This window comes from Rhynchophorus ferrugineus, unplaced genomic scaffold, assembly GCF_030347505.1.
Source record: "Rhynchophorus ferrugineus isolate W39M unplaced genomic scaffold, kcgeb_rfMv2 rfM7, whole genome shotgun sequence".
NCBI classification, from domain to species: domain Eukaryota; kingdom Metazoa; phylum Arthropoda; class Insecta; order Coleoptera; family Curculionidae; genus Rhynchophorus; species Rhynchophorus ferrugineus.
In genome coordinates, this window is record NW_027472586.1 from 11,493,836 (window position 1) to 11,515,496 (window position 21,661).

The 21,661-nt window shown below is 34.3% G+C and overlaps 2 protein-coding genes across 3 annotated transcripts in view; one reads left to right on the plus strand and one right to left on the minus strand.

Moving 5' to 3' along the window:
• Positions 1 to 13,633, minus strand: part of LOC143200196 (uncharacterized) — a 198,033-nt gene extending 184,400 nt beyond the window's left edge. Inside the window, exons 1-2 of the mRNA XM_076410599.1 lie at positions 13,541 to 13,633; positions 13,408 to 13,494 (exon numbers count right to left, since the gene is read on the minus strand). Coding sequence (XP_076266714.1) covers positions 13,408 to 13,494; positions 13,541 to 13,633 — 180 coding nt within the window. The remainder of the gene's footprint in view (positions 1 to 13,407; positions 13,495 to 13,540) is intronic.
• A 680-nt stretch (positions 13,634 to 14,313) lies between these two features.
• Positions 14,314 to 21,579, plus strand: LOC143199625 (negative elongation factor A). 2 transcript variants are annotated; one of them, XM_076409563.1, is made up of 10 exons: positions 14,314 to 14,533; positions 14,838 to 14,961; positions 15,018 to 15,148; positions 15,206 to 15,383; positions 15,492 to 15,593; positions 15,647 to 15,733; positions 15,786 to 16,141; positions 18,092 to 18,221; positions 18,283 to 18,431; positions 19,325 to 21,579. In XM_076409563.1, the coding sequence occupies exons 1-10, from the start codon at positions 14,324 to 14,326 to the stop codon at positions 19,643 to 19,645; spliced, it is 1,788 nt and encodes a 595-aa protein (XP_076265678.1). In that variant the 5' UTR covers positions 14,314 to 14,323; the 3' UTR covers positions 19,646 to 21,579. The 2 variants fall into 2 exon arrangements, with proteins under 2 accessions (XP_076265678.1, XP_076265679.1); XM_076409564.1 differs by having other exon boundaries at positions 18,095 to 18,221.
• Positions 21,580 to 21,661: the final 82 nt, after the last annotated feature.

Below are 21,661 nucleotides of genomic sequence, written 5' to 3' on the forward strand. Positions count from 1 at the left end.
ATGGCTAGTGGGGTAAATGTTGTAAACTCTATTCTCGCATAGCAATTAAATGAGTGTGCCTCGAGGAATTATACTGTGAATTTTAAACCTACAATAATTCTGGGGCGCTTTTTCCTGTAGAGAGAACTTTTCGCTATTTGTTTTTTTTTGAGAATGTTCCAACGAATAAAAATGAAGTTTTGTACTATTGTTATTAACTATAAATAAAAGGTGTTAAACGCCGGTAAATTGGTAAGTGTGACAAACTATAGGCAGTGGCGTTATCTGATGAGATTTATTTTCTAAAAGGGCGAAATCATGTTTGTGTACCCAATCATTTATTATTATCAAGACAAGATAAACCTTACCGATATATTATCACTAGTAAGTGTCCAGAACACCTTCACAACTCAACTAAACCACCCACCACATATCTATCAAAAAAAAATTAAATAGTTGAAAACAGACGCACTGAACTCGCACGACTGTTTCCGCGTTATTTCGATCAAGTTGGCGGGTCGCGTGACGTCCTTCCTGATACCGCGACGAAGAATCACTGCGACGCCGGAGCGTCCCGACGCGCCGCTGAGATCGGTCAGAGGCCAACGCGTACGGTTAGGCCCGCGGCCAACTGCGATCCGCCGAGCACGTCCGGAACATCCACAAGACTCTAATCAGAACAGAGTCCACTTGTAGTTGATGTATCCGGCCTGGATGAAAGTATCGCGTTGTGTTGTCAATGAGTTTACACCGTTTTCCTCGCTAATCGATGACCTCTTGCTTTTTTTTTCGAGGTAGATTTCAAAGACAAGATGTTCCAAAGACTCAAACCAGACCTAGAACTTTATAGAAAACACTAAGAACAATTTTAAGATATGCTTAAGACGATATTATTACATATAATCCCAGAAAAAATATTTGAAATATTGATTATTTATAACCATATACAGAAAATCAATATTCAACAAGGAATAACAATGATGATGAACCAGATGCCTTCTGAGTCATTGAACAACCAATAGGCTTAATATCAAGGATCTAATTTGGAACCCACGTTCAGTAATAGGTCTTAGTTGATAAAAAAGATTTTTTAATTATTATTGAATTAATACATTGTTACTAGTCGTTTCCGTCTAACCTACAATTTGTCTTTATGCTAACTAAAATCCAAGTATATAGCTAGGAGGACCCATCGGCCCTAACTCAGTCTCTGGTGAAATAATGTTTATACATGTCACTGCTGTAGTTTTTACACTACACAAGATCAGATGGTTTGATTCTTTTGAGTCTGTGTCCTGTTCTGGTGGTATCCAAAAGTTGCAACATTTCAATATTAGTATGAGATTAGAATCTTTCCTCATGCCCCCTTGCAATTCGCTTGATTTCTTGACTGAGTGTGGGTATCTGAAGGTCTTGATGTATGTAATCACACCTATAGTATTTGGGTGCACCCACAATACCTCTCAGGACTTTGTTCTGAAAAATTTGTATTTTATTAATGTTACTATTTGCAGAACATCATCCCCATAATTGAACTCCGTATGTCCATATAGGTTTTAGTATTTGCTTATATAATAGCAATTTATTATGTACTGTTAATTGTGATTTTCTTTCAATTAGCCAGTACAATTTCCTATATTTCAATTTCAGTTCTTTTCTTTTCTTCTTTATATGTTCCTTCCAGCGAACTTTTACATCGAGATTCATTCCCAGATATAGCGTTGTTGCTATATGAAATGATAGTGTTATTTAATGTTATTGGTGGTTGTACGGTCTGTTTATAGGTGAACTGCACATGTACAGATTTACTTCCATTAATTCTTATTTTCCAAGCTTGTGTATTGTCACTTGCCTGTTGTAATTTTCGCGAGGCTTCTTCACTATTGTCTCCGACTGCTATAATCGCAGTATCATCAGCAAATGTAGCCATCATGATATTTTCCATTTGTGGTATATCACAAGTGTAAAGTAGATAAAGCATTGGTCCCAGTACACTTCCTTGTGGTACACCTGCTCTAGCTTATTTTATTGTAGAGTAAGCATCTTTTTGCTTGACTCTAAACATTCTAGTTGTAATGTATGATTTTAACAGTTCGGTGTGTTGTTTTGGTAGCGTTTTCTGTAGTTTATGAACAAGGCCTTCATGCCTAACCTTATCGAAGGATTACTCTTAGAAGTGCTACATCTTAGAATATAGCTGTGGATCTGATGAAAGCAATAGTGATAAGACGTGATAACTTTAACCTGTAAACTATTGTGGCTGTATAATTAACTGTAGTTTTTAGATGTACTATAATGTTAAAATAAATTATATTTGATAACATTTTTATTCAATTATTTTATTTAGATTAGAATTTTGTTGTATGTCAAAGCCAAACTAAACTAAAACTAAGAGTTGACGCGGCAACATTATGACGTTGTGACGTCACAAATTTAAATGACGCATGTACAAAATAAAGCTGAATAGACTATATGTATAATTTGAAAACACAAATAAACACTCCATTACTCGGTGGATCCCGAAATCGACGAAAGGCTTGAGAGTCCCCACAGCGAACAAAGACCGGGAAAAAACCGGGTTGCGGACGCGGCCGTCCCGCCGGGACGGAATTATACCCTAATATGTCATTTGACAAGTTTAAGGGTTGTTCCCGTAGCCGCGGGACGATTTAATTATGTCTGTCGAATTATGAACTGTCGTCGATCTCGTCGATTACGACGTCTCGCATCTTCAGGTCCTGTATTTGAGTTAATTTGATTATTGCCGTCTCGTACGGTCGGTCGTGGGGAGAAGGGCTCCCCCTTCCGAGGGAGGTGGAGGTCTATATGTCCCAACGGAGTTTGGTTCGATCTCCATTCTTTGATTGATGTTGGTCGAAATTGAAACTTGTTTTCTAACAAAAACAAACAGTGACACGCGGCGTCGACATCGAAATAATTGACAATTACAATTTCTGAACAATGATTTAAAAATAAGTTCTTCTCCATCTGTCCTTGCTTAAGTCTCTAATATAGGTGTCCCAAACTTTTCTTCTTTGGGGACCACTTTTATATTACCCTTGTTAGCAGGGACCACTATGTCGGTATAATAAAATTAAACTATAATAATCAAACTGAAACTTTCTTCTTCCAGAAGACATCCGGTCTTACCTAGCCTGGTTACTGGCTTGACTGGGATAATATGTCTTGCCTAGAATAATCACAAATGTTAAACAATAACAAACATACATTTACGACCATGCCCCGGCAGGATTCGAACCCGCGGCTATCGCAGCAGTAGGAGGACCATCAGTTTGCTTTTTAAGCACTAACCATATCATATAGGAAGCCGTAGAAAAATCGCCACTGCTCCTATGGTGTGGTGGTGAGAGCTTTCACATCACGCGGGGAGATCGCGGGTCCGATTTCCGGTGGGCGACGGCATTTTGTTGTTGTTCTAGTTTGGTTAGAACATTTTTCACATCACCTAGGCTAGGTAGCGGACCTTGGGGCCTGAAGCGTTCCTTATTTGCAATTATTGTTTCTTTACTCTTATTTTTCCTCATATGGGCTGCACCTTTACTGGGCCTACCCATTGTAATAGTCAATAATATAACTGCGTAATATATTGAGTAAACATCTAACAGTAAAAGGAAAAAATAAAATAGAAAAAACATTTTATTAGGCACGTGTTTTCTGTTTGCTCGGTACCTTCTTTATCTTTGCCTAGCTTCACTAGACATTCCATACAATGCGATCTATTATATTGTCTCAACTTATAATTCCTTTCCCATGTCACAAATATTACAAATCCCAATGATTTAATGAATTAGCCCTCTGAACTATATAAAAGAAAAAAACATTATAATTTTCGTAAACTTGAACAATTTTCTTAAATATCAGTAAATGCAATGTATAATACAGTAAATATTATATATATATATATATATATATATATATATATATATATATATAGATATAGATATAGATATATATATATAAATATTATATATATATATATATATATATATATATATATATATAGATATATATATATATATATATATATATATAGATATATATATATATATATATAGATATATATATATATATATATATATATATAGAGATATATATATATATATATATATATATATATATATATAAAGTCTCCTTTTACCAATAAAGAGTTTATCTGGACTGAACATACAGTTTAACGTGGGCTCCAAATCACGGTCGTCGGCATTAAGCCTACCGAGTGGCGAGTAACCAACTTTATAAATCATCCCAGAAAACATCCGGTCTTACCTATTCAATATTCAACAAGGAATAACAATGATGATGAACCAGATGCCTTCTGAGTCATTGAACAACCAATAGGCTTAATATCAAGGATCTAATTTGGAACCCACGTTCAGTAATAGGTCTTAGTTGATAAAAAAGATTTTTTAATTATTATTGAATTAATACATTGTTACTAGTCGTTTCCGTCTAACCTACAATTTGTCTTTATGCTAACTAAAATCCAAGTATATAGCTAGGAGGACCCATCGGCCCTAACTCAGTCTCTGGTGAAATAATGTTTATACATGTCACTGCTGTAGTTTTTACACTACACAAGATCAGATGGTTTGATTCTTTTGAGTCTGTGTCCTGTTCTGGTGGTATCCAAAAGTTGCAACATTTCAATATTAGTATGAGAATAGAATCTTTCCTCATGCCCCCTTGCAATTCGCTTGATTTCTTGACTGAGTGTGGGTATCTGAAGGTCTTGATGTATGTAATCACACCTATAGTATTTGGGTGCACCCACAATACCTCTCAGGACTTTGTTCTGAAAAATTTGTATTTTATTAATGTTACTATTTGCAGAACATCATCCCCATAATTGAACTCCGTATGTCCATATAGATATATATAGATATATATATATATATATATATATATATATATATATATATATATATAGATATATATATATATATATATATATATATATATATATATATATATAGATATATATATATATATATATATATATAGATATAGATATATATATATATATATATATATATATATATATATATATAAAGTCTCCTTTTACCAATAAAGAGTTTATCTGGACTGAACATACAGTTTAACGTGGGCTCCAAATCACGGTCGTCGGCAATAAGCCTACCGAGTGGCGAGTAACCAACTTTATAAATCATCCCAGAAGACATCCGGTCTTACCTAGCCTGGTTACTAGCTTGACTGGGATAATTTGTCTTTCCTAGAACATTCACAAATTTTAAACAATAACAAACATACATTTACCACCATGCTCCAGCAGGATTCGAAGACGCGGCTATCGCAACAGTAGGAGAACCATCCTGTCGCCTTTACCACTGCGCCACGAAGTTGGTTAGTTCTAATATCGTTACTCAAAGCTACACGCAAATCATCATTTACTTTCAAATGATTACTCGCTTTGTTTTCGATTACCAACAAAGCAGAAAATCATTGTTCACATAAATAAGCTGTTGAGAAAACCATAAAATAGCGCAGGGTAAATTCTCCATCTTGCAACTTGGTTGTGAGACATTTAGCTCAGTTTCGCTTTAACCATTGTGTTCTGTAGACGTTAAAATTTTATTATGAATAAATATACGCCACAAGGACTAGCAGAAATAGTGACAATATTTATAGAAAATATTCATTCCATTATTGCCACTCAGCGGAAATTGCGTCAAAGTTAGCGAGACCTTTACCCCACGTTGTATAAGAAATTGCTACCGATTACACCAAAACGACTTAAGTGAATTCATTTAAAAAGCATCCTTGCACTATCTGTCAATGAGTTCTTCGTAGTTTCCTTTAGTAACTTCCCCAGCATCCGTGCTAAAAGGGTTACGAATAAGTTTTTGATCAACTTTAGCTTCTTCGATATATTCTGGGGAATAACGATTAAATTCATCAACCAACATTTGTTTTGTTGTATATTTCCTTTACTAGCGTCGTACATTTTACATTCCACAAGCGCTTTTAATATCACAAACGCAGAATTATTTTCTTGAAATTTACGTAACCACAACTGAAGTTTGCAAACAGAAGCGTGAAGTTTATCTTAAAAAATGAATATCTTTGCGACGTCTCCTAATTGTTTATTTCCAGAACATGTATTATTTCCAGTTGCATATGCAATTTATTTAACAAGTTTATTGAAAAGTCCCCGGCCTACCAGAGTAAAACACATTTTTTGGTAGAATTATTTTTTTTATTCAACATAATTCCCTTCAAGGGTGATACACTGATTATAGCGACCCTCCAACTCTTCGATACCATTATTGTAGTACGATTTGTCCTTTGCTTCAAAATAGGCCTCAGTTTCGGCGATCACCTCTTCATTCGACGAAAATTTCTTCCCACCGAGCATTCTTTTGAGATCTAAGAATAGGAAATAGTCGCTGGGGGGCAATTCTGGTGAATACGGTGGCTGAGAAAGCAATTCGAAGCCCAATTCATAGATTTTTGCTGTCGTTTCCACTGACTTGTGACACGGTGAAGCAGAACTTTCTTTTTTTTTCTTCAAACGGTCCAATAACGCTATGTAATAGTCGCTGTTGATAGTCCTTCCTTTTCCAAGGTAGTCAATGAAAATTATTCCATGCGCATCCCAAAATAGAGACGCACAAACTTCACAAACTAATGATCCGACAGCTGTCAAATTTATACACGCATCTTTTGAGGGTTGTGGCTAACTAAAAAATATATGGATTTAATTCTAGTAGCGCCATCTATGTGTCAGGCTCTATTTCAAATTTGTTTTACTCATATATTCTCTGTCTCCATAATCAAATATGTGTTACTTCATTTATTACTCCATATTTATGTTTATAACATAACATAAAAGTAATAAAGATCATGTACATATCTGGTGCTCTGAAGTTGTTATAGTTGCTTCACTTTAATGCTTTGTTATCATGTTCAATGTCAGTAGTAATTTAAACTTATCAAAACTTTATATGTTGATAATTGAAACTTAATGGAAATTAGATTTAATTAAATGCCATATAAATAATGTTAATGAGTGTTAGTTCTAAAGATAGTTGTTTTAATACCAAAAATTTATTTTTTTTAATTAATGTTATATATCATATACATTTATGATCTTATACTGAAATTACCATGAAAACAAGTTTTAGTAACACATCATTTTTAAATTTTCTATTGTCATTTTACTCTGTTATGAGTGAAACATGCTTTACTCGACCAATTTTGGTCGAATTTCGAACACAGATACTACAATGTGATAAACCCTATGGATTTTCGTCCATTAAATTTCTAACAATATATATTACTTAGATTTTCCGTAAAGCTTTAGCTGGATGTTCCATCTGGCTGCATGCCAAACGAGAAATACACGACGCCAGTTTACGTTGCAACGATTCCATTCGTCTCCCCGAGTCTCTATCGATGGATCCGATCTCAGTCCCGCATTTCCTCCAGGGAATTGTAACAGCAGCGGACAGATTAACCTGCTAATCTTTCGGGTAATTGTCTTTAAATTATTCAGCAGCCGAGTAATGAAATCTTCGAGGCGCGGACAGGAGATAACAGCGGGATTTCTGGATAGATCGGGAACGAAGCCGCTGCAGCAACTACCCGCCAGACGGATGAAGCTTTGGACGGGAAACGGAACGGAACAGATGAAAATATATAGAGAGTTCGATCTTCGGCCAGGTGGAATTTTTTCCCGGCAGCGTTGTCGAACGATTTATGGTAATTTATGGACGCCTCATCGACTTTCGGATATTTTCACGGACCGCTGCAAATTCGGGATAGATTTTGCATAAATCAGCTCGCCTAAACTATGGAGTTATGTCAAGTCGACGATACTATTTGCGGACGTCAGACTCAGCCATGAAATATATATAAAAAGTGCACAAAAAATCGCTTACAAACACACGTCATTTGTATATTTTACTGATAATATGAAGCTTTGAAAAAATTTTATTCATATGTTCAAAGCTCAAGGCTTTAAGAATATGCCCTCGAGAGGATTTTTTCAAAATCGGAATTATTTTCAGAGATATAACTATTTTAGTATTGTTTTTCTTCTCTGTTATGTTGTTCTCTTCTAAACTATTTGTTTGTTGTACTTTTTTATGATAGAGGTTCCATGTGTGTTTGTTCCCATCTCTTTATGTGAATTTGTTGCTGAGTATTAAGACGTAATTACATTTACTGATATTTAAGAAAATTGTTCAGGTTTACGAAAATTATAATGTTTTTTTCTTTTATATAGTCCAGGAGACTAATTCATTAAATCATTGGGATTTGTAATATTTGTGACATGGGAAAGGAATTATAACTTGAGACAATATAAAAGATCGCATTGTATCGAAAGTCTAGTGAAGCTAGGGCAAGATAAGGAAGGCACCGAGCAAACAGAAAACACGTGGCTAACAAAATGTTTTTCTATTTTATTTTTCTCCTTTTACTATTAGATATTTACTCAATATATTACGCAGTTATATTATTATGGATAAGCCAACTAAAGGTGCAACTTATATGAGGAAAAATAAGAATAAAGAAACAATTATTGCAAATAAGGAACGTTTCAGGCCCCAAGGTCCGCTACCTAGCCTAGGTGATGTGAAAAATGTTCTAACTAAACTAGAACAACAACAAAAAGCCGTCGCCTACCGGAAATCGAACCCGCGATCTCTCTGCGTGATGTGAAAGTTCTCACCACCACACCATAGAAGCAGTTGCCTGCAATTTTTTTTACGGCTTCTCATATGATATGGTTAGTGCTTAAAAAGCAAACTGAACGGCTTTTGACTTCCGGTCTTCCATCACATCGGTTCAGATATTTGCGTATAAATGACATTATACGCAAATATCTGATTATTTTCGATAAAAAAATATGTGAAAACTTTATACGTACCTTTGAAATTTGGGAGATTCCCTCGATTTCCCCGAATTTCTAATTTCGATCCTCATCATACGAGGATCCAATATCAGCCACAAGAAACGTCGAACTTCATCTTAACAAAGTCGAACTGTGATTGAAAACGTGGCGTATCAAATCAAATGAGACAAAATCTACCAATGTGACATTCACCCTTTGTAGAAGAACATATCCCTCAATAAAATTGAATAATCATGAACTTCCGCAAACAGACAACGTTAAATATCTGGGAATGCATATCGATTGACGTTTAACATGGAAAAAACATATAGTGACAAAACGCAAATAGATGGGGTTTAAACTAAACCAAATGTACGGGCTGATAGAGCGTAAATCTAAATTAACATTAGATAACAAGGTTTTACTGTATAAGTCGATACTTATACCCATTTGGACCTATGGTATTGAACTGTGGGGTACCATTAGCAAATCTAATATATATATATCCACCAGGGGTTCCAGAATAAAGTGTTGCGAGTCATCGTCGATGCCCCATATTACGTGTGCAACAAACTGATTCAGCGCGATATCCTCTTAGAACCCATAACGAGTGTGATCCGGAGTGTTAGTGTGAAGTACTCTGAAAGACTATTAGTGCATCCCAAAGTGCTCGCCAAAGAGTTAAATGTGCGCGATGACAGTGAAGTGCGTAGGCTCAAACGCAAACTTCCATACGAACTGATTAATAGACACGTAGAGCGAGATTTAATCATCTCTAGAATAAGCTAGAATAGTTTTTAGAATAAGTTAGGATAGGCTTTAAAATAAGTTAGAATAGTATCTAGAATAAGATTTAGATTATAAGTTGTACAGTAAATCACTTACTGAAGTGATCTTCTACATGTCAAGTTGATTATATTATATAACTGAAATCATACAATAATACTTATTGCCCACGATCAGGTTTTTGACGTTCTAAGAGATTAAAAAAAGGTTGTATACCATGCTAGATTTTGTCCTTATGTCAAAAAAAGCAACAGAGTACTACAGTCAGTTTTCGAGGCATCAAATGATTTCCATTCGTTTATTAATTACTGATAGAAGGGTTATAGGTCCATATGAAGTCATGTCCTGTGGTGGTTAGCCTGGTTTGGGTACCATTACAACTGGAACAATTTTCCAATATCCAGGTTAAAGCAAGCTTTGAGGATTGAAGCTATTTTAGTGTCGAGGTATCTAAAAGGAGAATTTAAACGGGCGTTTCTCGAAACTACTTTTCCGGAAATTGGCTACATTATATCTCAAGCTCTACTAAACAAATTTACTTGATATTTGGTGTGATTCTGCTATATATATTGTGCTATCGTAAAATGTAAATATGTGTCGCACAAAAAAAAATTGATTTTTACAAATGTCGAGACTGGAATACCCCCTTACAGGTAACGAGAAATATTCTCATAACAGAAAAGAACATCGGGTTCGAAAAGAAGCGTAGCAGATCAGACTCAAAATCAAAAAAAAAATGTACTGGTTAGTCGGAAGATACTATCAAACTTGACATCAAGATCAAATATAATGGCTTGTATTACGTAAATACAATCACAGCAATGTCGAAGCAATGCAGCTACTGCACAACACGCAGAAAATCAGAAGATCGAAGCCAACAACCACATGAACTCATGTAGAGTATAATTTTTTACTCTCAAGTCATACTTGTGTATTTATTCAAGGGAAACAGTAATAACAACAGTAATAAAGTAACTTTATAAAATAATATTGTACTAAGCATATCTAACGTAAGATGTAATCACAAAATAATTATTAAGAATGAATGATTAACAGCATCCCATCCTACCGGTAATTATTTTCTCCAATTTTCAGCTACTACCTCTATATTGGTCCTTCATCATTGATTATATTTGTAATATCTCGATTATTTTTGTTTTACTTACTATATTTGCATCTGCTTCCTTCTCCCGTTCATTGATTATTTCTATTATGTACTATTATACAATTCTTAATATTCTCCTTTTTTGAGTTTTTCTTAAATTTGTTTTGTCATTGTTTCTGTACCATACAGTATTAATAGTCTTATTAAAATTTTGTATATTATTATTATTTATATCTGTTTTGGTAGATATTTATATTTCAACAATATTTGGTATTTGTATTATAATTTTATAATGTAATTTACTATTTATTAAAAATCCATCTATCATAATCATCCCCTTATCATTTCTTTTTTCCTATTTTAATGGACAATTAAATCATTAATTTTGTACAGACCCAGACAAACTGAAGTCTCTAAACAGTCATACAATAAACGAAATGATATTTGAGTCCTGAACAATCACCGTATTCACCTGGCATGGGTCCAGCCTAAGAGTCTTCACACCAAGGCGTTCGTTTTCATCCTATAGAAGACATAGTTGCGTATTATATCGGACAATATTTTGAGTACATTTAAAATTAAACATAAACATTTTGTATTTTTTTTATATATTATTATATTATTTTATATAATTAAAGTCTCCTTTTACCAACTATGGGTTTGTCTGGACTGGGCCCTAAAGTTTAACGTGGGCTCCGAACCACGGTCCTCAGCATTAAGCCTACCGACTGGCGAGTGACCAACTTTAGAAATCATCCCAGAAGACATCCGGTCTTACCCAGCCTGGTTACTGGCGTGACTGCGATCATTTTCCTCGTCGGATTTTACACTCTTGCGTAGAACACTCACAAATTTTAAACAATCGCAAACATAAATTTATGACCATGCCCCAGCAGGATTCGAACCCGCGGGTATCGCAACAGTAGGAGGACCGTCCCAGCGCCTTTACCACTGCGCCACCAAGCCAGCCATTTTGTATCTTAATGACCAATACCCAATACTCTTTGACAGAACGTAAAAAACAATATTATCAAAATATACAAAATGACTTATAAGAATAACATATCATTGTTTCAAAATAACACAGAAATATCTACAGACACAACGGTAAAAACTAAAACCATAAATAAACAAACTCTTTCATACAAATAGTTTCTGACAAGAAACGTTGGACTGAAATAAAGTATATAAAACAAATCACCCGTAAAAATAAAATATATAAATCCTAAAATGCTATAAAACATTCTCCGTCGATAATAAATCAAAATATTGAAATGTACACACAGCGTTGCCGTGTCTAACAATAATTATTTAATAGATCTACTATTTATCAATAATTTTATCATCATAAATATACCTACAAGATACTACAGAGTTTTAAAAAAACATTACCAGTGTTGGATTAATTCATATGTGTAGCAGAACATTAATGTTCATAGGAAATTAAAAATTCTTTTTCTAGTAACTATGATTGTGACTTGAAAATTGACATGTTTTAATACACTGACAGTTGATAATAACTATTCATTTCCCCATAAAATTAAATATGCATCAACTCGCTGAAGTATAAACAGCATAATACTACAAGTATATGACATTATAACAGTATTTATGGAAAACTGACTGAACAAGATAAAATGAATAAATCCGAAAATATGGCAACGATTCCATTTTATTTTTTAGCTCCTAAAAATCCCTTAACTTTTTAAAATTAAAGCTGACAACACTGTACACACCTACCATAACATGTAAGGTTGGAAAAACCTAACCTAATAAAATCTAGATATATTTTAATATCATAATAGAAAAATCCATTAAAGAGAGTTATGTGAAAGCCGATATTTTAAAACAACCTGCAGATTTCAGATGAAAATGACGAGTTATTTCACGACCAAGTAATAAAAACTGGTACAAAATAAATATGCATAACACGGGATCATTGTAATTAGTCTCGGCCATTAAAATTCCCAGTGTTTCCTGTGCAATAACTTTAAGTTTTTCCTAGCAACCTTTTATGGACAATATTTAATATTCCTCATGTAGAACACGCACTTATTCTATAATAAAATCGATAGCGACAACTTCATCAAGACGAACCAAAAGGATACTTAATGGCTTGTAGGAAATAATTTGTTTAATTAGCCCACAATTGCATTATCAATAATAACTATAATGAGATTAGTATTACAGTATTACACTTACAGATATTTGAGGTTATTTCTTAAGAAAGTTGTATCAAGAGTTAAACATTTTTTAAGATATTAGCCAAAATAATTGTCAAGACTTTGGACACTTTTGCAGCTTAAAATGTTGATAGTCCGTAGTAATGAATAAAATACTAATGACAGAAGGATGATGTTTTCAAAAAGTTTAGAGATTAAAAAATACCGGATGTATATATATATATATATATATATATATATATATATATATATATATATATATATATATATATATATATATATATATATAAATATAAAATATACTCGTTTTTAATCGTTTTCACCATCTAGTGGTGGTATTGGCTATTAATTTTTGAACTGTAACGAAGATGCGTTTTATATATTGTTATTCTGTTATGAAAGTAATTAATCGTGAATATATATCACATAAAAATGGAGACACTTGACTTACTACTTTGTGTAAAATTTGTGAAACTTACCAATTTACCGCTATAAACAACACAACCGTAGTTCGCACAAAATAAAAACACTGACCACACGCGAAGAGCACTATTACGCTGAGTATTCTTTCAAACAAAATCGAAAAATCAACAGGATGAACCGCGTTATCACCCAGAAGACTTTTTTGACTATTTTCACAAATCGCGCGGATATTCGATGCGAATAACGCGGCGTCTCACAAACATCAGCTGTTTGGAAGTGCATCATTGACGTTAAAAATCAACATCCACAGCCCACTTGATTCACTTGAGCCGCGCGTCGACTACTATATTCACCACTAGTTAATCGAGTGTTTATTACTCTTTTCCTATGGTCACTTTTCTAATAACAAATGATACTTATGTCAAATTAACGACATGTTCCGACGCCACTTTGACCTCTCCTTACATACGATTACACAACGCGCTCCCAATAATAACAATTTGCCATGAAAGAACGGAAAAAATAAACATACAAAAATACAAATTAGTAAAGGTTCCGTTCTATCGTATATCATTCCGAATTTAATAATGTAAACAAAATTTAACGGGCGCGGAGGGGTCAAGCCAAAGATTAAGGCATATTTTGTTAATTCACAATCGTTTTCTTAATTGCTACAGATGCCTTGAAATGAAATCATCATTATATATGCATACATACATAATTACTACTATCGTTTTTACCTAATATAAAACCTGTACCTTTTTATAATTTGAAGATCAGTTAGATTACAGTTTGAAAAACTTATACCGTATGGCCATCTCTCGGTCAATTTCCGCTGTAATAATTGCTAGTTGCCTAACAATCGCTAGCAAAACATTTTGTCTTAAAAATATTTTATATTGGCTATAATGACCGTTGACAATTCCAAACCAAACAAAACAATAATGTCAACAAACGTCAGTTCTCTTCAAGATGGCGAATGTGCGTGACAGTGATACCTCTCTGTGGCTTCACAATAAACTCGGAATTTCGAATGATTCATGGACCGGTGGTTCAATTTGTTCGCAGCTAAATGCTGAAGTGTTAAGGAACATTAAAGATTGCTTTCCGGACTTACAAACCCAAGTGAAATTAAAATTATTATTAAGTTTCTTTCACATCCCGCGCAGAAACCTCGAGGAGGTATGTTTATGTTTATTAGATGATGCTAGGGCCGTCCGTCTTTTTCTAATGCACGAACGCGCTAACATAGTATTTTGTTCGGTTGTTCGTTGATTAGCGCCGTGATGTGATGTTTGCAAGGGAGTTTTGTAATTAAAATTTTAGGCGCTCATCCTTACGAAAATAGATCGTTTAAATAGTCCACGCACACAATAAATAGACCTCATAAGATGATTTTTTTTAAATCAATGATATGTGCTTTAAATCAAATATATACAAATGTGTGAGAATTTTCCGTTGCTAACCTATATTTTCCTTGTTTTAGTGGAAACTTGAACTGGAACAAATATTGGATGTTGCTTTACAGGATTCTGAATTATGGGTAGCTATGATTGCTGATGCCTTGAAAACTTATCCTTCGACGGGCTCCTTAAATACTGAAATAACAGGTATTAACTAATAGGTATAATAATAGGCAGTATTAATGGTTTATGAACCTATTTAGACGTAGATGAGGTGAGGTCTATATTCTCTGATTTAATATCTGACCTGAGGAAACATGTTCGTAAACAGAACGAACACACTATCCTACCAATGGAATGTCATTATTTAAACAAAAATGCCTTGATATCAGTGGTAAATGATTAAGTTATGTCATTTGTGTACATTGTAAGTAATGTGAAATAATCATAGGTAGGTCATAAACCAGAACCCATAAAACATTTTACTATCAAGAAAAAGCCAAAGTCTGCCCTTCTGAGGGCTGATTTATTGCAAAAGTCATCTGATGCGGCGTCTAATTTGAAAAAATCGAGCGCTCCAGTAATACCAGTTCGATCAAGAGGGATGCCCAGGAAGATGACTGATACTAGTAAGCGTTTTTTTTAAATTTTGTGCCAATTATGTGGATATGTGGAGATAATGAATATATGTAAATATTGGATCAAAAAATCATAATGATGTGAACATTTATTTTTAGCACCACTTAAAGGCATTCCCAGTCGTGTGCCTACTTCAGGCTTTCGTACAAGTGCTTTGAATAGTAACATGAATAATAGACCATTGGTACGACCTCCGGCAGGTAAATATATAAAACCGTTTTTTTGTGTCTTTTCTGATTTTGGCTTGTGTTAGGTCGGAAAGAAGGCGGGGTTAAACTGCTGGATATAGCGGACCAACCGTTGGGATACACAGCAACGAAAAAGAGGAAGAAGCAGCAAGGTATGTTCGAATTACTAGACATTGTTTTGTTTTGTTAAGTTTGTTTCGTTAGAAATGGAAGAGAACCAAGCCAAGAAGGCGCAACAGGAGAGCGCGTTACAGAGCCCGCAACCGCCAAAGAACGACACACCGACGACTCCCGATTACGCCGCTGGACTTGGGAACACGACCCCGGCATACGCCCCTGCTACACCTCAACCGACGGCCACGCCGCCTGGCGGTGCGGCGTTGGCGTCTCCAGTCACGCCGACCACCCCCGCATCGACTCCGGCAACTACCAAATCAACCACACCTCAATTGTCTTCCTCAACCCCACAACTGACCACGACCACCACCACAGCTTCCAGTCCAAAACTGTCGAGCTCGCAGGCTCAGATTCAACACATTCAAGTACAAACTCAAACCCAGGTATGCATGTCTATTACCATCGCGAAAAACGAGAGTCTTGGTAGCTGGTTCGTCCGAAATACCACATGGGCAGTTCTTTCTACTTCAATTTATCATGACGTGTTCTTCTTGAAAAGATATATTATCCAGGTGATAATTTTATGCTGATTAATACAGACTAGTGATCGAAATTCGACCACAATTTACTAACTTAATCATGTTTCTATCATAATAGAGTAAAGGGAATAATTCCAAAATAATGAATAAAACTTGTTTTTGCAGTATTTTCAATATAAAACCAGAAATGTATTTGATACATAACATTAATTAAAATAATAAATGTCTGTACATATATTAAAATAACGATCTCAAGAACTAAAGCTCACCAACATTTTTTAAAAGGCATTTAACTAAATCTAATTTTCATTGAATTTCAATAATTAACGAAGTATTAGTAAGTTTAATTACTACGCCAACGAACATTATAACATAGTAAGTATCATAAGGAAGATTATTTTCAGAACTGTAACAACTTCAGATCATCAAATATAAGTAACATAATCTTTCGTTGCTTTCATATTATAACCATAAATATGGAATAATAACTGAAGTAATTCATGTTTGTATATTAAAACAAACAATATGTGAATAAAACAATTTTGAAATTGATATTTGACTTTAGCGTGTATATTAAAACAATAACGAAAACATTTAGGTAATTTATTTTTTACAATTTAGAAATGTATATTAAAGAATGTATTTAGAATCATTAAATGAACTATTCAATTTTAAAACATAATCAGTAAAATAAATAATTGATATAAGGTTCAAAGAATAAAATTCCATATAGTCACATATATCTTAATATTTATTAATGCTTTCAAATTTTTACAAATTTACCGTTAATAATTCGTAATTTCTTCTATTTGTCCTGTGTTTCATCTATGCAAATTATGTATTCGTACAGTTTTTATCATTTAACCATATTCCTCACCTAAAATGTTCACTAGACATCAAACTAAATCAAAAGCTGATTTCGAAATTCTAAATATCTTGGAAATAAATAGGACAGACCATTCTTGTTATTCTCGAATTTTAAGTGACGACACTATTCTTATTCGTTCTTTATATTAACACAAAATCTTAAATAACAGTAATTAAAAATAAAAAACTTCCTTTAATAATGTTTTAACGCACTCATTTTCCGTTTTGATATCGTTCTTCCGATTCAAAATTTCCTTACTGTGTTTGCGGTACAGCGCGGCCAGATTTTGTTTTTAAAAATTACGCGTCCGTGGTTAATTTACGTACAACAGAAACGACAAAACGACACCTACAGTATAAAAATTTAAGCTAGCAGCGCGTCGACCAGAGCCTGGAATATTTGTTTATGTATTCTGTCACCGACCTGACGGCTATTCCTGATTGCTTGATTTAGACGTATTTTATTTTATTGGAATTTATTTATTTGTAGCGCATATTACATAAATATTTTAGACCTAAAAATTATTTCTCGATGTAGACTTTAACCGTGTCAAATTTCACGCCTCCAGATGCTACTTGTAACTTTTAACACTTACACGTATGGGAGTTCATTGTTCACTTTTGCCGTGTCATTAAAATATTTCGGGTCATCATCGCCCATAAAATACCGAATTCCTAGCTCTTGTTAAATCCTATTTTAAATTCAGTTTCTAATACAACTGATAGTTTTATGATGTTATGAACTTGGCATCGAAATCAATATTACAGGTTTTAAAAAATACATTCAAATAATTCTGCAACTTACTGATCGATTCGATTTATGAGAAAAATATAACTGGAAACCCAGAATTCATATTTCAACCTCTGGCAAATCTGTCAGTTCATAATGGCGGAGTGTGCATGCGCAAACCCTGCCAATCCCAGCTAGCAGGACGTTCTGATACTAGTGAAATCTAAAAACAGCTCACACTCTCGCGTCATTTTCAGCAGCAGCAAATTCAACAGGTCGTCTCGCCTCAAATCGTCACGCCCCAGTACATCACCGCGCAGAATCTAAGACCGGTGCCGCCCCTCTTGGCGACAACACCCAGCGGTCAGCGGACGATTATCACGACAGGTACGGTAGAAACGTAACAACGATAATGTATAGATGCGACGATGTTTTTTCGTTCTTCCAGATCAAGCTACTGGCATCAAGACTCAACAGATCATTACTGGAACCCCAGTGGTGGTGACGCAGAGGCCTACGCAACAGCAAACGGTTACCCATATCAGAATACAGCCTCAGCCCACGACAAACTTCCAACGAAGAGGATTGGCTCTTACGGTATGTTAACATTCTTTACGCGAAAAAGTGATTCACGTTTTTAAAGTTCATTTTATGTCAGTAATGACGTATAATCTTCTGCGTTGTTTAATGGTGTTAAACCAGAACTGAAAATATTAATAACTTCAATTGATTTTTTCTGCTTACCAATTATACTCATTATTTATCGTAGAATCGAATTTGAAAAAACATCGAAATTATTTTTGCAACTAAGATAAGAAGTACTAGGAAATACTGATATATTTAATAGACATTTAGAATTAAGTACCAAAATTCACTAAGTTTTTGAAATTAAGTACCAATTTTAAAGGTTTTTTAAAACTAATTAAAAGCTTTTTTTGTAATGTTTAAGATGTACCTTAAATTTTGTTTAATATCGAAAAATGATTATCTTATCTCCATGTTCATTTTTTGTTATTTCATTTTTAAAACCTAAAAACGAATGTTACTAGACGCAGTTTCCCAAATTGAGTACTAGGTACTGGACCGACGCTGTACTAGTAAATCAAATAAATACTTTTCAATTAAACAACTTTAAACTTTAAATCAGTTTAACAGTTTAAGACTGAAACTTGAAAGACTGGATTTTTATAACAATTAACAGTAGACTTTAGTAAAAGAGACATCCTTAAAAATAATAACTTATAAATAATTTGGCTGACTGCACATCATACAAACTTTTTCCACTTAAACATAACTAATTTTGTTCTTCTCTTTGCTTCAAAGAATGAAAATAATTATAGTGGAATATCGGACGTTAGCAGGTACGTTAAAAAATACACTTATAGATTAAAAACGTGGATTACTTTATATTTTCGCGCACTAAATATCATGTTAGTCATATGCGTCCTCCAAAAACTCAACGATACTAATTTCTTCATGGTCTAATTTAGCGCGAGCAAATGTTGGAAGCTCAAGATATGTTCCGTACGGCTAACAAAGTCACCCGGCCCGAGAAGGCACTTATCTTGGGCTTCATGGCCGGATCCCGCGATAATCCTTGTCCCCACCTCGGCAACATCGTCACGATCAAGCTGTCTGAAGACCAGGAGGACGTGCTACAGCCGGACGAGACCTACGTGCCCATGATGGTCGAGACCCATTTCCAAATGAACTACAATAACGGCGAGTGGAAGCGGATCAAGAAGTACCGGCACGTGAGCAACGAAATCGAGCACCTGCAACAGAACCAGGCGGCCGCCGCACTCGTATGATTGAAGCTGAATAACAACGCGGTTGTCTAACGTGAGTTCGAAGCGAACAACGAGGTTAGTGACGATGGATCGGGCCCGAGTGCTCACTGCGCAAGGACGACCCTTCCCGTTTCAAGTCTGACTCAACGACGGAGAGAAGTACGAGTTAGTTAGTCATCTAGAAGCTTTTAGACCACTAAATCCATTATTAAAACTAAGCGCGTTCCTGTCCGTTCTTCTCTGATGCCCCAGTACAATATTACATTAACAAGCGCATTCCTCATCACAGAGTTACCAAGCATCGTTTTAGATCGATCATTCGACATTTATTATTACTACAACAATGATTACACTAAACATTTTCAGAAATTGGTCAGTTCAGACATAGATCTGTTTAACCTTCCGTGTACCAGGTGGTTGAAAAACCTTGATGTTGAAAATGCATGTACAAATTTGTCGGTGAATATTATTATTACTTAATACGGTTTAAATTACTTAAGTAATTATCACAATTATTTTTATTTATAAATCAACAAAGCATATACTACGATTGAAACAGTAATTAAATATGGTAAATCACTAATTTTAATTGGGATCACGGGTTCCAAATTATTGCTCCCAAATCAGCGTGCTCCATACATATTGGAGTATGACATTTTGTACAAGTGTATTTAGTTCTTCTGTATTTTGAGAATCTCCGCATCATGTTAGGCCTTTTTTCAGTAGATTTGTTTACATTTTCAGAATAATCTTCAAGGTATTTACTGACTGATGCTACTGCGCAAGTCTTTTGGACACTTCTGATTTTGTCTTCTTGTATATAAATGGTATTTTACTAAAGGAAGGCCCAATTGAAAAACAAAACAAAAAACTTGAATTACGAGATTATTATGATTATATTAATTATGATGCCCACACACAGTTAAAATGCTCTACTTGCTTAGCGGTAGCCACTTGACTAACGTAATGGCGCAAATCAGAGCGGCAACGTCGCATCTCCAGCTAGTCAGACCGTCTACTGTCACGCTTTTTAAATTTTAAATCCGTTGCGAATTTTTAAGAATAGTCTACTGGGATGCGTCTTACCCCACACGGTACACCGAAGGTTAAGATATAATTTTTTGTATTACAGCTGTTTACAACGAGCGAATCAAATCAACTAATCTTGATTGATTATAATAAATGTAGTTGCTGAAGCCAGGATTAGAACAATATGGGGACCTAATTGTTTTCAATGATGAGAAATAAATTCATATATTACCTGTTTGTAATTTTGCAGTTGTAATGTGCTGTTAAACACTAAGAATGATTGTCTACGGTAATTGCTCCTTATTCACGGGACGGTAAATTAAGTCAGTTATAGGCAAAAACAAGTGATAGTCCATTGTAATTTAGAAATAATTCAACGGTGAATAAGGATCACTAACATTGTACGAACATAAAGTTAAAAATCTACGCTGGCCATTGATCATAAATAGATATATATATAAAAATAATTTAACATTGGGTAAGACTGAATTTAAATAATTAACTTATATAGTTTTACTAGTTGATAATCCAATAGTATTTATACCTGTTTTCCCTTATTAGTAAAAACCGGCAACGACTAATGGTCAGATGTGATTTTTTCCGTTTAGGATAATATTTGTTAATTTTGCCAATTTCTGCGACAGATCCATTAGTGCAATGATGTTTTATTTCTTTATACAAGCACTAAAACGCCAGAATTCGGTTTTTATTTTATTGTAATTAAAAAAGGAATTATAAAAAACCGGCGGATCCTATTTTTATGTATATAATTTTAAAAATACCTATTGACAATTATATATATTTATTGTTTTTTCTTATCGTATTATTTTTGTAAATAGAATGAAATTTGTTAAATGATATTGAAACAAATTTAAACAGTTTTTCTTATATTGTTAATGCTGAATAAAAGTATTTAATATTTTTGATCCACGTAGTTTTATTGATGGGAAAATGTAAAGGAAATCATGTTTAGACTCGGTATACGGTCTAATGCTGCGTACAGACTGG

Coding starts and splice junctions, on each gene's coding strand:
- LOC143199625 (XM_076409563.1), top strand. CDS start 14,324: ATGGCGAATGTGCGTGACAGTGATACCTCTCTGTGGCTTCACAATAAA. Junction 14,534..14,837: donor CGCGCAGAAACCTCGAGGAG/GTATGTTTATGT, acceptor TCCTTGTTTTAG/TGGAAACTTGAACTGGAACA. Junction 15,149..15,205: donor AAAATGCCTTGATATCAGTG/GTAAATGATTAA, acceptor AAATAATCATAG/GTAGGTCATAAACCAGAACC.